Source organism: Falco biarmicus, chromosome 2 (assembly GCF_023638135.1).
Source record: "Falco biarmicus isolate bFalBia1 chromosome 2, bFalBia1.pri, whole genome shotgun sequence".
Lineage (NCBI taxonomy): Eukaryota > Metazoa > Chordata > Aves > Falconiformes > Falconidae > Falco > Falco biarmicus.
Genome location: NC_079289.1, coordinates 91574363 through 91589867, shown reverse-complemented (window position 1 = coordinate 91589867; position 15505 = coordinate 91574363). Strand labels below are relative to the sequence as shown.

The 15505-nt window shown below is 43.8% G+C and overlaps 1 protein-coding gene across 2 annotated transcripts; it reads left to right on the top strand.

Annotated features, from left to right (window-relative positions):
* The first annotated feature begins 1805 nt into the window (after positions 1-1805).
* PDHA1 (pyruvate dehydrogenase E1 subunit alpha 1) lies at positions 1806-15444 on the top strand. Of its 2 annotated transcripts, XM_056328845.1 has the most exons (12): positions 1806-2014; positions 3737-3751; positions 5164-5232; positions 6796-6969; positions 7702-7828; positions 9411-9502; positions 9879-9971; positions 11360-11515; positions 11725-11796; positions 13249-13316; positions 14166-14274; positions 14977-15444. In XM_056328845.1, the coding sequence occupies exons 1-12, from the start codon at positions 1937-1939 to the stop codon at positions 15139-15141; spliced, it is 1218 nt and encodes a 405-aa protein (XP_056184820.1). In that variant the 5' UTR covers positions 1806-1936; the 3' UTR covers positions 15142-15444. The 2 variants fall into 2 exon arrangements, with proteins under 2 accessions (XP_056184820.1, XP_056184821.1); XM_056328846.1 differs by lacking the exon at positions 3737-3751 and having other exon boundaries at positions 1808-2014.
* Positions 15445-15505: the final 61 nt, after the last annotated feature.

Sequence of the window (15505 nt, the reverse complement as noted above, 5' to 3'; positions counted from 1 at the left end):
GGAGGCCAGCTGCTGTTGTTGCTCTTGTTTCATGAATGATGTCTAAAGCTGCTTAGTAGTGCAGGGCTGACTTGCAAAATTCAAATTTCCTACAAGTTGGATGACTCCACAAGAAGCCCTGTGCAGACTTGCCTTTACCTGTGTGTTAGCAAGAACTGCTTTGCCCTTAGTGAGAACTGAAACCAGCACTCTGTCTACTCATGGGTAGATTTCACGGTTGCAAAAGTGACATTTCCATATTTTTTTAAGGCTTTCATCCCTTATATGTGAAAAGTTATAGATTAATATTGCTTCTTTTATACATCTCAGCCTGTGCCCAGGCACAGCATACCTCAGTGTACCTGCAGGACAGCAGCACGAAGGTAGGATGCTGAGTACTGCCAGTGCTCTATACTGTCACCTGTAGTTAAAGCTGAAGAAAGTTTGGTAATTTTCAGTCCTACAGCAGGCTGATGCCAAGTGTGGATTTGCTTTTCTAATGAACAACTAACCAAATACATAGAGTTAGGCTTCTTCATGACATCTGTCTGCACTTGTCTTCCTACTTTGTGTTACGGAGAAGATGAGGAAGAAATTACATTGGCCACTAGCGTCCTGTGTGGTAGAACAGGTGGGCAGCCAAGGAAGAAGATGAACAGTCCAGTGGGGATCCAGATGAAGCTGTGTTTTGGAAATAGATGCCCACTTTCTGTCCTCTCTGATGGAGGCTGAGGGTGTACTTTGAGAAACACGTTTTCACTACCAATTACGCCTTAAACATTTACCACTTGTGCTGCAAATGCGCTGAGCTCTGTGCAACACTCAGGACTCAGCAGACGCAAGCATTTGTGATCCAACAGGCAAACATAATTTACTTTCTGTTGCAGGGGGTGGGTGGGTGGTGGTGGTGTCACCTTTCAGCTGGATCTGTTCAGCGTTCAGCTCCAGGGTTGTGCAGGTGCCGATGCCAGCACTGCTCTGGGAAGCGGAGCAGGGGCAGGAGACAAGGCCCGGTGTGGAGGCAGGATAGCAGCGCAGGCGGTTCACCCGCTCTGGCCACCGCAACCCGGTGTGTAACCGCACCCGCTCTGTGCACGCCACCGCAAGCCGGTGTGTAACCGCAGCGTGAGCCTCTGAGTTGGGCTGAGAAAGGGGACGCTGGCTGGGAGACCCGCAGGTGCGATGTGATAACATCGTCGTACACTTCCCAGGGGGTGGACGCCTGTGACATTAAAAGGAACCGTTTAACGCTTCGGTTACGCCGTGCCCATACAGCTCGGTCAGGGAATGCTCCCGCCAGAACCGCCCCCGCGCAGCGGGGCAGCGAAGGCCCCGGCCGGTGCCACGGCCCCGGGCTGCCGCGGGAAGGCGGCCGGGGACAGGGGCCGCGACACGGCCGAACCTTCCCGCATCGGGCGGGCCGGCACCTGCCGGCACCCAGGCGCGCCGCGACACCCCGAGGCTCGGGAACAAACTCGATCTTTCCTCGCATTGCACGGTCGGCTCCAGGGCCACTCCCGCCTTGGGGGGACTCGCCGACCCCCCGCACCGGCCCTCCCCCCGGACACGGCCCACACACTCGCCAGAAACCCCCACCCAGCGCTCCCGGTGCGGCGGGGGGCGGCAGGAGGGCCCACCGGGCAGGCGGGGCCACCGCCACCGCCACGCCCAGCTAGACCCCGCCGCCCCCGCCAGGCCCCGCCGCCCCCGCCAGGCCCCGCCGCCTCCGCCGCGCCCGGCGCATGCGCGCCGCGGAGGAGGGACGCAGGGCAAGACGCCGGTCGGCCCACTGCCGGGGAGCGGTCCCGGGCGGCGGCGCCTGCGCCCTCACTTCGGGCAGCGCGTCGGTCGGCCGGGGGCGGGCGGCTGGCGGGCGGTCGCAGCCGCAGCCGGGCTCGGCGGCTGAAGGAGAGTCGAGGACGGGGACCCGCGCCAGGCGCTGCCGCCCCCCCGCTCCATGCGCAAGATGCTGCTGGCCGCGCTCTCCCGGGTGCTGCAGGGTCCGGCCGCCGCCGCCGCCACCGCCGGGAGGACAGTGAGTGTCGGCCGTTACCTGCCCGGCCGGGGCGTGGGGTTACCCGCGGGAGCGGTGGTGCGGAGGGGTGCGCGGGCCCTGAGGGGGAGCGGCGCGTCCCAGCGCCGGGGGGCGGGGGGCGCGGCCGGTGGGGGGCGGCGGCGGCGGCGGCGCGGTCACGGGCTTGTCCTTTGGAGGCAGCCCGCGCGTGACGGCGGGCAGCCCGGCTGCGTGGTTCCGGCGGCAAAATAAAAAGAACTTTAAAAAAAAAAAAAAAAAAAAAGTGTTGCTTTTTAATTCCCCCCCCCCCCCCCCCCCCCCCCGCCTCTGTTTAAAATACCACGTGGAAACCAAGCGGTCGCTGCGCGCCCGAGCGCTCTTTGCAGACGCCTGTTACCGGCGCCCGGTGCCGTGCGGGGCTGCAGCAGCGGGCGGGGCCGCCTCCCCCTCGCGGGGCCCGGGGTGGGGGGGCTGCGGCCCGCGCGCGGCCTGTGGCGGCTAGGAGCGCGCGCCGGCGGGGGGGGTGGGCGGCTGGGGGCTGCGCTGCCTGCGGGGGGGGGCTGGCAGCGCGGTGCGCGGCCGTCTGTGCGCTGTTTACGTCTTTAGCACGAGTGAAATGTGCCGATTCCTTTCTGAAACCCTTTCCTGGGCCCTTTGGTTTATTTTATTTCTCTCTGTATATTCAGACTGTCAGCACAGGTCAGGCCCTAGGCGGGGGGCACACGCACCCTTCTTGTTCCCTTTGAAATTCAGCCACCCGGCTTTCTGAGCGGCGTCACCTTTCCTTGCTCAAACAACAGGCCCTTTCCATCTCTCCCTGAATTTTCTTTCAAATCTTAGGGTTTTTTTTTAGTTCTGGGTTTTGGTTTTTGTTTTTTGGGGTTTTTTTTGCGTTAGCCCGTCATTTGTTGTGTTTTATCTCGTGTGTGTGAAAAAATTTTACCTCTTTGTTCTCCTTACGCCATTATAATGACTGTGGCCATGAGGAAAAATTAACCCTGCGGAAAAAAACCAAAAATGTTGGCAAGGTCAAGTCAGTGTTAAAGGAGACATTTTGGTGACTGGAGGTCACCTGCCTTTTTGCCATTGCAAGCGAATCTGTTACCGTAGCTCTGTTCTGAAGTAGCCCACTTCCCTAAGCACGCACTTGTGGAAGAACCAGGTGGGTGACTGGATCCGTGAGAGTCACGCAGGAGAGCAGATACACCAGAAGATCTTCCTCTGTGTGTTGAGACTGTGTAGCTAGAAGTATTTCCTAATTTACAAATGAAACACGTATATTAAAATTTTCATATATGGGTATCTAAAATTAGTCCCTTACTGCAAGTACTTGGCCTGCTCCTGACATGCTGCGTTTTCCTAGAATTCCAAACTGGATATCGTTTGGATATCTTAATAGAGGATCCTAGTGATTTCCAAATATGTAAATATTTGTCTTGAATTGTTCCAGTGCATTTATAGCAAAGGTATAAATTACCAAATAAATAGAAGCAGTCTTAATCCATAAAGCAGTATTTTATAGATGCTTTGAGCATATTGCAAAGAGTATAGTTGGATTTCTGTGACGTAAAGCTTACCTGTAAGGAAACTACCTCTTAACAGCGTTCTAGTTGGCTAATAATTTGGTGACTTCTCCCCTAATTATTTGTTATAGTTACTTATCCTCTTTCTCTTCTTCCTCTTTTTTTTTTTTTTTTTTCTTTCTTCTCCTTTTATTTTTCCTTCCAAATGCTGCTAACCTAGGGAGCCGTTAGTGAGGTAAGGCCTGAATCAGTCTTGTCAAGATTTGTTTTTGATACATGTACTGGCCATGTATTAGAACTTTTGTACAGACTCCTCAGTGTTGCTTTTATGTTCTGTTCGGGGCAGGGGGTTCAGCCAGATGGCCTACAGAGGTGTCCCTTCCAACCTTCATTGTTCTGTGATTCTGCAGATCCCAAACGCTTGATTTACATGCAGCTCTAGAAGTAAAATAGCTATTTTTCACTGATAATGTTGATGTGTTGCTGTAAACAGTGTAGAAACTTGGTTTAAATTAAAAACTCTTAAATATTTTATCTGATAATGGGGTGGGGGACTGTGATTGCTAAATCAAACATGTGACAGAATGGATAACCAAGATGGATTGAGAAACTTTTCCTGGCTTTTTTTCCAAGCTTTATACCTGTCAGTCAGACCTTTTTTTTGGAGGCAGTGACCTGGATGTTCTCAAAACTTTGAAATAACGAATCTTCAGCTAAATGTACGTGAATTCCATGGTTGAATGAGCTACTGACATTTTTGTGTAAATTAGCAATACAATTTTGCCACTAAAGATGTATTGCATTCCTCATGCTACAGCCACAGCACATGCATGGACAGATGAACATCCTATCTGATGCTGCAGTGAAACTTAGTAATCTAAAAATACCAGATGTCAGATGTTCATTAGTCAAGAGCCTGTGTTCGTTCAAGACACAACAGTATTTTTACTCTTATCTCTCCCTTACCATGTCACCATTTCTGTTGTTCTGTATTTCATGTATCCTCAGGTATGTCACCTTTTATGTTTCTGTATCATTTGTAAGTAGCACCCATGCTGTTACCTGCTTAAATGATACTCTCTTGTCTTCATCGTTGCCTTGTGCCGCCCCCCCCCCCCCCCCCCCCGGCTTCTCTTCCTATTGAAAAGAAAGAGCTAGAGTACTTCGTATTCCAGAAATCTACTGGGTTGTTTTGTTTTGGTGGGTTTTGTTTTTCCCAAATAATGTTTCGGTTCTATCAAGGCAAAATTACACTCCGTGCAGAGCGCTATCAAAATCTGCATTGACTGTCTCTACTCATATAGGCAGTCTGGTATGTGCAAGGAAAAACACTTCTGTAGTTTTGGTGCTCTTCACAGTGTTTTGAAACTTACTGGTTTTAATGTAGATAATCAAGGGTATTAGAAATTTAAAATTCTGTTCTCCTTTTCTGATCTTTATTTTAAACACTGGGTTTTAAAGGACTTACAGCACATCTGTACGAAATAAAAGTTCTGTAGTATTATAGGGGTATGCCACTGGTGAGTTTAATCGAGAAGTTACTTCAATTTGGGAGTACTGTTAGAAATTACTTGATAATTCACCTACTTTTCTGTGATAATTACCTTGAAATATTGCTCATGTTTTGTTTTGTTGGTTTTTTTTAAGGCATCTCGAGTGGTGGTAGCATCACGTAACTATGCAGACTTTGCAAGTGAAGCCACATTTGAAATTAAGGTAACAAAGCTGAACACTTAATACTGGCATTCTGTGTGTTTGTTGTAGATCGTGAAATCATGGACTTGCCCTCTTATCTTTTTCAATTAGAAAAATACTGTTTGAATTTCCAGAACCAAACCCCTCACTGTCTGACCTGATTTCTAAACGCAGCTGGAGGTACTGTGCTTGACAGTATGTAGTAATGTTACTTGTTTCTTAAGAGTGTGAAGTGGTGATTCTTTGCGGCTGCGATACTGCAGTTGAACTGTGAGAATGGAGTCACAAAGGAGCTAAAGAACCTTTTCTGCTCGGAGGGAAGACTATCAAGGTTTCCTTAATGCTTGTAAAACAAATAGCTGGTGTTTGCTGCCTACCCTGTCTTTCCATCTCCCTTTTGTTTACGGAGTCATGGGTGCTCTATCCCAGATGTCCAACTGATTGAGGTCTGTATGGATTTTGGAGGAAAAAATAAGACATCCTTTTAATGCTTTACTTGGTGCTGCTCAAAAAATACGTGTTATATCCTGTCAGCTTTCCCCTGCGGCTGGGTCTTAGGAAAAAGGTGATGTGTCTATTGGCAGTAGCTTTTGTGCTGGCTTTCCATTCAGGAATTGCTAAAAGAAAATCTGTAAGAAATTATTTGGTTTTCCTCCTACCTGCTCCCTGTTTGTCTGTGCCTGTAAAGTACTAAAGTTGTTTCACAGGTGGAATGGAGGGAAAATATGTTTATATGAAAAATTTTCTGAGTAGATACAAGGTTTAGTGTTTGTTCCTGTGTTGATTACAAGACTCCTAAGTTTCTATTGTTATGTGAACTCCGAAGCAAAACTGTCTGTAGTTTGCCCATGTGTTACATCCAATTCATCTAGGTGTCAGTGGATTTGCTCTGGAGAGACTTTTGCTTTAATATAAACTTTGACCTGTGTAGCAGTATTTTGGCCAATTAATCTGCACTGACAGAGCAATTTTAGTCTGTTCCACTGAACTTAACTGATTATTTTTTTTAGTGATTATTGTTTTATTTTTAATTTTATTTGTTTTGTATGGGTGCCTAAAATCAGCCCTCTCAGTAGACTCCGTGGTTTGGCGAAGAAGTTGTACTGTACACATGGTGGTTTGACTGGCAGAGTGGCTAGTGCAGTGGTGGTTTACTACTGCTTGTTAGAAGTGTGGTAGAAGAGATGAGATCCAGTCTTAGGGCCAGATCTTTCGAACTATTTCATAAAGGAAACTCTTTTCTTGTCTCTTCACTAAGTCTCTGTAGCTCTTACCAAGTATTTGGCCTGCAACAACCATGGAAATTTCCCATATTTTGTGAGGACTGCAGTTCATCTACTGCTTGTGGGAGATAGATCTCCATTCAAAAAATGAAGCTTTGTATCTTTATTATATATATTTATTTATTTCCCTGAATTGGGAAATAGCACACAAATTTTACAAGTTATTCTGACCTATGAATTTAGGTTTTGCTTTTTTAAAATGTATGCTCTGAATTTGAAAATGGCACGCCATTAAAAAACTGTGATACTCATAAATAGGATGACTGACTTTCAGGAAATAACTACTTGTTCAACTCTGCAGAAATGTGACCTCCATCGCCTGGAAGAAGGCCCTAGTACCACAGCAGTGATGACTCGAGAGGAGGGGCTCCATTACTACAAGACAATGCAGACCATACGACGCATGGAGCTGAAGTCTGACCAGCTGTACAAGCAGAAGATCATTCGTGGCTTCTGCCACTTATATGATGGTCAGGTAAGATTATTTCCACCCCCCCCCAAGAGGTTTTATATTTTCTCACCTTGCTTAACATAGGGATTTGAATAGAGTGGAGTATCTGTGTACAATGGCTGAAGTTGTAGATGGATCTGTGTTTTAGTGTGTTACTTCTTTAAAAACAATGTCTTGGCACACAAGGGAATCCCTGAGATCTTGGGATAGCAACAGGAAAAGAGAGAAGGCAAGGTGCAGCTGACAGCTGAATGTGAGGAATGAGCAACTGCAGCATATTGAATTCAACACATTTGGAGGCCCACATCCTCCTCCTCCTCAAGCTTCATTGATGTTTTTTGTTCCATGTCTTAGAGCTCATGTGCCCGCTAAAAAGCAACAGCCAGGAGAAGGAACTTCATAAACTTGGTGAAACTTTGCTCTCTGGCCACTCCCCTGCCATTTTTTGAATTGGGGTTGTTTAGATGCTTCATCTGGGAGATGGGTGTACAAAACATCCGCAGATTTTTGTAGCTTCTAGTTCCTCTCCTGTCTGCCTTTGTTAATCAGAGTCTGGATGAAATTTTGGAGCCCAAGGCTGTTGTAGCTCCAGGCCTGCCACCCCTCAGGATTTAAGGCAGTCTCCTGTATCTGTGCTCTTCCTGTGTTTCCCTGGTATTTGATGTGTGTGGGTTCATAGCTGGCCCTTGCCACACTGATGTCTGTGGGAGTTGTGTGCTTTTCTTCATTGCTAAGCGTGCTTTTCCTTTGTAACAGGAGGCTTGCTGTGTAGGGCTTGAAGTTGCCATAAAGCCTACAGACCATGTGATAACAGCTTACAGAGCTCATGGCTTTACTTACGCACGAGGAGTGCCTGTTCGAGAAATTCTTGCAGAACTTACAGGTTTGTGCTAAGTAAAATGAGCATTCACGTACTGCTTTACTTGTGTCAGAATTTTTTATTCAAATTCAAAATGATTCTGATGCAGAAAGTATGCTGGAGCTTCAGAAACAGTTTAGTGACGTAGCAGAATAAATAAGTTTCATAATTCTATGATAAACCCACTTTTAACATAAAATGTAGGTCATAGGGGATATTTAAGTGCTGGTACTTCTAAAGCATAAATTCAGAAAGCTTTTCTTGATACCATATACTGGATTTGTTGTGGTGCAGCAGCTCATTTAAATAGAACTTGCCGGTGGTAGGCATTTGTTCTCCATACAACAGGGCATTACCCTCACTAGGAGACAGACTTGGATTTTCAGAATTATGCTGCTGAAGTCTTGGGAAGACTGGTAAACACCAATTGTAATGGTAAACTGATTTGGAAAATCTGACTGTAACAAGAATAGCAAAAAATTACATTGATCAGTTAGGAGTTCTTAAATACTTTCTAAAATAAAGGATTGTACAGAAAGTGGAAGGAGATTACTGAAGTTAAATTGCAATTAAGGAAAACAGTTTTCTGATAAAAAATTAGACAATTCTGGGTTTGCTTTGGCCTTAGCTGGCAGAATCTGTGAAAGCTCACATGAAACCACTTCATAAGCACATGAAAGATATGAGAAAGATCAATAATAAAAATTATTAACTAAGAAGAAGAAGTACAAATTCCAGAAAGAGATCCAGCATTCAACTTTTAAAATAAACACCAAGGTTAAGGCACAAAAACCAACTAAACAAGCTGTGCTTATTAGAAATAAAATATAAGCCTCTGCAGCTAGTAACAAGAAAGATCGGAATAAGAAATGGAGTGGGCTGGTGAGAAACTCTATTCTTAGACCAGCTCATTTAAATAGCATTTGTTGTAATGCTTCATGGACCACTACTTATCTTCAAATTACAGCTTGGAAAAAGCTGGGCTAGGTGGCTTTTTGATGTTTATCCTGGGGTGGGATGGGGAGCTCTTGGTCATATTTTTTGGTTTGGGTTGGTTTTGTTATTTTATTTTGGTTTTATTTCATGTCCTGCCTGCAATTTTTACTATATGGTTATTGTCAAGTGGGAGACAAGTGTAGGTCATTGCAACTACTTTGGAAAAGTGTTCCTACCTTTCTTGCAGAAGACAAAAGTAATAAGGACTATATATACTAGTTCTTACAGATTACATATATGAGAAATACAGACAGTGTTGGCTATTAAAAAAACCCAACCAACAAACAGCGAACCCATATTTATCAGAAAGTATTTTGACATAGTAGGACACTGAAACTTCTTGGTTGATTTTAAAACTTCTTAATTTCATTCTGCATTTCTTGAATTATGTTTTCATTATCGTTCTCTTTTTCCCTCTTCTTGAATTTGTTTTGTGATTTGTTTAGCATAAACTCTTTGGGGAGAGGCCATTGTGTCTTAATTCCACATAGATCTAATGACAACAACATAGTCTTAGTGTTAATACCTTTAGGATTTGAATTAGATGTTCCTATTTGCATGGTATTTTTCCTCCAGAAAAATATATAATTGCTTATTATTTATGTTTCAGGTCGAAAAGGAGGATGTGTGAAGGGAAAAGGAGGATCAATGCATATGTATACCAAAAACTTCTATGGTGGCAATGGTATTGTTGGTGCTCAGGTATATACATGACTTTGACTTTAAAGCCCAAGTTGAATTTGGCTCCTGTCCTCTGCCATTGTTTCCTCTCAGTTTGGGTGGTTTGAGCTTGTATACAGATACTGTTGCTCTGTGGCTATTAAAGCTGTTATGTCTTTATTCTGGTTTTCTCACTGTTCCATAAACTGCAGCAAAAGTGAATCAAATTGAGAATATAGTTAATGTTTATATTTTGGCTGTTATACAGACTGGAACAAAAGGAAGTGGGTTGGTAACGACTTGTTTGTGGAGCCGATATCTAATAGTGTAAATGTCTCTTTACAATTCACAAGCTGCCTATCTCCAACTCCTTTAAACATTGTTCTAAAATTTTGGTTTGTCCTGTATTCTGTGATAGGTTCCTCTTGGAGCTGGGATTGCGCTGGCCTGTAAATACTTCGGTAAAAACGAAATCTGCCTGACGTTATATGGGGATGGTGCAGCCAACCAGGTAAATGAGCCTGTCTAGTGTGGCTCTGTGAGGAAGAGTTAGACTGTGGGTAGTCAGTTTTCCTTCTGTGAACTGTGAGCTCTGCCCTTCCACCAAGTAGTGGGAGAGCACCTTTCCCCCTGCCTGTGTCCTACCTGCAACCCAGCCAACGTCTGACTTGGAACTTGTGCTAGGATTGTTGTGTTGGGCTTTCTGCTGCAAGGGTGCTTTGTTAAAGGAGTCCACTGACAGTGAAAAAGCAATCCTGGGGAGAGGGAAGTCCACCGTCAAGCTGCAGTTCATTGCAGTTTTCCTTACGGCTTTTGTTCCGAAGTTCTGTTTGCTGAGACATACTTCGTGTAGGTGGCTGGACATCTTCCAAGTTTTGAATACTAGCACCTCTTATTTGTGTTCTTAAGCATTTGAGTAGGAGTATGTTTCAAGAACGGTGTAGTTGTTAGAGGAGTGATTCAGATGAACAGTTAAGAAGTTAATTACTAGTTGCTTTTTATATATCAGGATTGTACCGTGTGCTTGGATTTTCCTATGTTTTGGACCTGTGCAAATGTCTGTCCTTCCCTGCCTCTATTTTGAGCTCTGCCCTTGTCGCTAGAGCGGAGGGAAAGCTTCTTGGCTCCTTCCCTTCTGGAGGGCTCCAGATACTCAGGGAGCCAGCAGGGCTGATGTTTAATTATGTCATCGTGTGAGTCATGGGAGGAGGGGGTTCCAGTTGCACTTGGCTTATCTAAGCGTTACACCCAGTGGTCTCTGTGCTGTAAGGAGAGCTCTGAAGGACAGCAGTGAAGATGAGAGTGCTGCTGCATAGGGAGAAACATGTAATTTACATTTCTGAAGACAGGAGAGGACAGAGCCACTTAGCATTGACATTCCAGCCAGTCTTTTCACGTTATCTGCAGAGATGTTCAGCCAGATAAGAAATTGGTGGTTTAGAGCATACTGTTGATGCAATTTCCCAAACAGGTGGATTATGGTTCTTAGTTTTCTCTGTCTTTGACTTCGGGTAGCAAGGCTGACGCAGTCACTGCGGTCAACCTTTTCTATTACTTTGCTGTAGCAAGCGTCCTGCCAGATTAGTCACCTGTGAAGTAATTTAGGACTGTTGCTGAAGTAATTAATTTAAAGCTGAAGGTTTTGTGCCACCCTAACACAGGTACTGATACAGGCTTAAAAATTAATTTCTATAAACTATTAGTTGAGATGAAAGCTACCTTACATAATGTAGCTTCTTTTTTTATTCCTGCTGAGCTGCAGCAACTGGCTGGTTTCAGATCATTTTTAGTACTAAAATTTCTCCTAGCTAGACCTGTGCAACTGAATGATTTTCAGTAGAGCCTAATGCTCCAAGGCTGGGCTCCCTGTCTAGATGTAATTTGCTCTTTTTCTTTCAGGGCCAGATATTTGAAACATACAATATGGCCGCCTTGTGGAAGCTGCCTTGTATTTTTATCTGTGAGAACAATCGGTATGGAATGGGAACTTCAGTTGAAAGAGCTGCAGCCAGTACTGACTACTACAAAAGAGGAGACTTCATTCCAGGGCTCAGGGTGAGCACAGTCACAGCTTTCTTCAGGGGGGATGTGCCTGCACACACCTGCACAGTACAGACATATGTATGCATTTTTTTTATTTATAAAAAAAATTTTAAGTATAGGAAAATTTGAAACTGAATTCCTATTGCACTTGTGGAAGTACTGAAATGGGAAGTTTGGGGTTTGACATCTTTCTGCCTCAACTTGTAGTTTCTGTTTATCAGGTGGATGGCATGGATGTTCTCTGTGTTCGAGAAGCAGCAAAATTTGCAGCTGAGTACTGTAGATCTGGAAAAGTAAGTCTGTAATCATCATTCCTTTTCCATAGGTGAAATTCTTAGCCAGATTTTTGCTGCATGAAGAGTTCCTTCTCCAGTCACTGTTGAAACTTTATTTGACCTTTATTTTCTTTGTTCTGCACTGTATTGAACCTGTAAGCAATTAAGTGGTTCTTCAGTTTTGTTAGAATTTATTAACATGCAGTTGGTATTAACCAAGCATCTAAAAAAAAAATAATACTCTGTTACTCGGTCATCTTTTTCCCCATTTTTACTCCAGTTAAATTCTGTTGTGAAAGGTGTTCTGACTGTCAGGCAGTTGTGTTCTTTGTGAAGAGATTAATTAGGGGAAGCATCAAGGGAAGTAGCAATTATTCTATTTACAATAAGTGGAAAGTGAAGTAAAAGTTTTGTGAGTCAGCATTAGTGTCTTATCACCCAAGTACGATATGGTGGTTTTGAAGATTTTTAATATTTGGTGAAATAATACTTGCACCGGGAACATACAACAGAGAAAGGTTTACACAGAAGAGTAAGGTTCTGTGAGTTACAATCTTACAGTGAAACAACAGGCAATTTGAAATAGTCTTGAGTAATGGCACTTCCAGTGACATTGGAAGGGAAGAAATGGTTTAACGCTGCTCAGTAAGAACATGAGACTAAATGCTTACATTTGATGCCGAAAAACCTCGGAATGAAGAAAACTGCGAAGAGACTTTTTGTACTTCTAGCAGCAAGGCATTTATTATCAGCGCAGGGTAGTTCGCACCACAGAAACTCGCACCGAAGCACAGGTGTGAAACAGGCTAATTTATACATTTGACATACATGATTGCGACATTCTCATACATTATTCATGTAATTACGACATCTCATTGCATATTAATGATGGGCAGAGTCTAGGCAGGGCCTGTGTGGAGTTTAGGTGGCGTCTTCTCTTGGCATCAATTTTTAGAGGGTCATTCAGGCCTTCAGCCTCACTCAGGTGATCTTCCTCAGAGCTGCACTTTTCAACTTTCTTTCATAAGTGCCCCTGCGAGGATCTTGTACATGAATCTTGGCTTGTTACCATTTTCTTCCATTGATGTGTCTAACTCTACCTACTTTATGATTTCTAGTACCTGGTACAGCGATTTCCAACAGTGGCTCAGGCCTGGGCACAGTGAGCAAGAGCAGGGCGATTCAGCACTACATGCTTGGTTCCTCAGTAACCAAGTTGAGCAATCTTGTAAGGCAGGACAGAACTTTTACCTGAGACTTTTCTCAGGTGGATCCTTTAGACCTTTTTCCTTTCACATTTTATTAGTTATGATAATATTTTTTTAAAATTTTTTTTTAAATTAAACTGAGAAAAATCATTGAATTAAAATCGTTCATCACTGGTGCAATTCATCTATGGCAAATAATTGCTGCTGTACCAACAAGTTGGTCACTCAAGGTAGTAACACTGTATTGTTTTTTCTTTTGAAGGGTCCTATTCTGATGGAGTTACAGACCTACCGTTACCATGGCCACAGTATGAGCGACCCTGGAATAAGGTACTGTGATACTCTTTCTAGTATTCACTGAAAACAAGTAAGTGGTTGTGGTCGAACTCCTGAAACTCTTGGATCAGTGTTTTAAATCCGCTGTGAAGTGCATTTAAAAGTTACGATATTGGTATGAGTGGTCTGATCACTCATTGCTCAGTTGATAATCCGTGGCCATATCACATACTGGTTTTACGCGTGGTATTAAGAGATTTAGTTTTAGAACAAGCACAGAGTCTGTTAAACTTCTGTGCTTTCTAATAATGAGTTCTGCTTTCAGTGCAACTTTATAGTGTGTTGTAATTAAGCTTTGACTGAAAAGCAGCATGCTTTTCCAGGGATTTTACAGTCTTTTAAACCCTGTAAGCTAAAATGACAGGAATGGTTTGGACTGTCCAGTCAAGTAGAACGCTTCTTAAAAATACAAATATACAGGTGCCAATACAAGTTGGGCAACAATTCTGAATTGATTCACATGAAGTAGAGGTGTATCCTAGTGCTTTGTTGGAAACTTGTAGGGAATTGGAAGCATGCAACAAGTCAAGTAGCTCCCCCTTAGGGGTGATGGGAAGGAGGAAATACAGCCTCTCATGGTGACTGTCTCTGGCTGGGATTGCTCCCTTTTCCCTGCCTGTGACACTACAGTCTGGAGCTACTTGAGCTCAGTTACTGCTTACAGACCCAAGTGTTGTAGATGTAGCTGTGCCACCTTTGGGCGATGAGTGTCACTGTATTTTCATTGCGCTGCTGACAATTCTTTGGTCATACCTATTTCTAAAAGCAGGCTGTGTCCAGAACCTCACCTCTGTTCAAGGATACCCCTGAAGAAGTTCATGTCTTTGCTTGTCTTGCTCATAGCTATCGTACTAGAGAAGAAATTCAAGAAGTGAGAAGCAAAAGTGATCCCATTACGTTGCTGAAGGACAGAATGGTCAACAATAACCTTGCTAGCATTGAGGAATTAAAGGTATGGCGTTTAGTTGCTATATGAGCAAGCTCTTGAGCATTCATACACTAGTGATCTCCAAAAAGCACATCATAGGGCAGCGTGCATCACTTGCTCTTTGACGTTCTTTGAAGTTTGTTTTAACATCATTTTTATGGGTGAGGGTGAAGTTTTGTTGCAGACCAGCTAACGAAGCTGCAGTCTGCTGGAAAGGCCTGTTGCTTTTGGGCACCGAGTGTAACTCAGCGGTGTAAGGCTGTGTATGGGTGGTAGTATTTCAAATACAGCTCTTGCCATACACTAACATGTAGAAATTGAAATTGCCCAGGCGTTCGCAACTACCTAGGGCAGGAGCAACTCTCTGGAAGGGAAATGGTTACTAGTGAGAAAATCCTAGTGAAGGAGCCAGAAACCTAAGCAAATCTTACATAATACATCCGTCAACTCTAAGAGTGTCAGTGTCAGGTATTTTTAACGTAGTTGGCAGAACAGAAAAGGCAGAGGTTCAGTGGGGTCATGTTCCTCTGGCAGCAAGTTATCCATACTATCCAAAAGGGACAGAAAATTGCAGTTTGGTAAGGAGGGAGTTTTCACAGGCTTACAGTTTATGTTTATAGACAGTGTTAACGCTAATTCTGACCAATACTTAATCATGGTGTTTAAATTCAAAATTGTGATGCTTTTTATGAGCTGTCTTCAAATAAGCATCCATTTTTGGTTTAGGAAATTGATGTGGCAGTAAGGAAGGAGATTGAGGAAGCCGCTCAGTTTGCTACCACTGACCCGGAGCCACCATTGGAAGAACTAGGTAACCACATCTATTTCAATGAGCCACCCTTTGAAGTGCGTGGCCCAAACCAATGGATAAGGTACAAGTCTGTGAGCTAAAGGCCTTTTTGTTGGCATAACTTATTCATAAGAATAAGTGAATGCATTTAAAGGAACTCTAATGACTCGGAAACAACTGTTAAGCTTATTTAAAAGCTCTTTTTCAAAAGAGGAAATGTGTAGGGATCCATCTCTGCAGATTTTCTTAAAAACACTGAACGTTGTTTCAGAGGGAGCTAAATTAAGAGAAAGCAGTGGTTTATTTAAATTGCTATATATTTGCTTTACTGACTTGTCTTTGAATTGCTGTATGTGTTATGTACAGTGTAAAAAAAAAAGTATTAAACTCAAACCACTAGATAAGTGTTTGTTTGCTTTGTTTCTTGATGAACCACTTCTGTAAAAAAAAAAAAACCCACCAAAA

Excerpts from the sequence above, each read along its gene's own strand:
- PDHA1 (XM_056328845.1), top strand. The coding sequence starts at position 1,937 with ATGCGCAAGATGCTGCTGGCCGCGCTCTCCCGGGTGCTGCAGGGTCCG. Across the intron at positions 11,516-11,724 it reads ACTTCATTCCAGGGCTCAGG|GTGGATGGCATGGATGTTCT; the intron begins GTGAGCACAGTC and ends TCTGTTTATCAG. Across the intron at positions 11,797-13,248 it reads AGTACTGTAGATCTGGAAAA|GGTCCTATTCTGATGGAGTT; the intron begins GTAAGTCTGTAA and ends TTTCTTTTGAAG.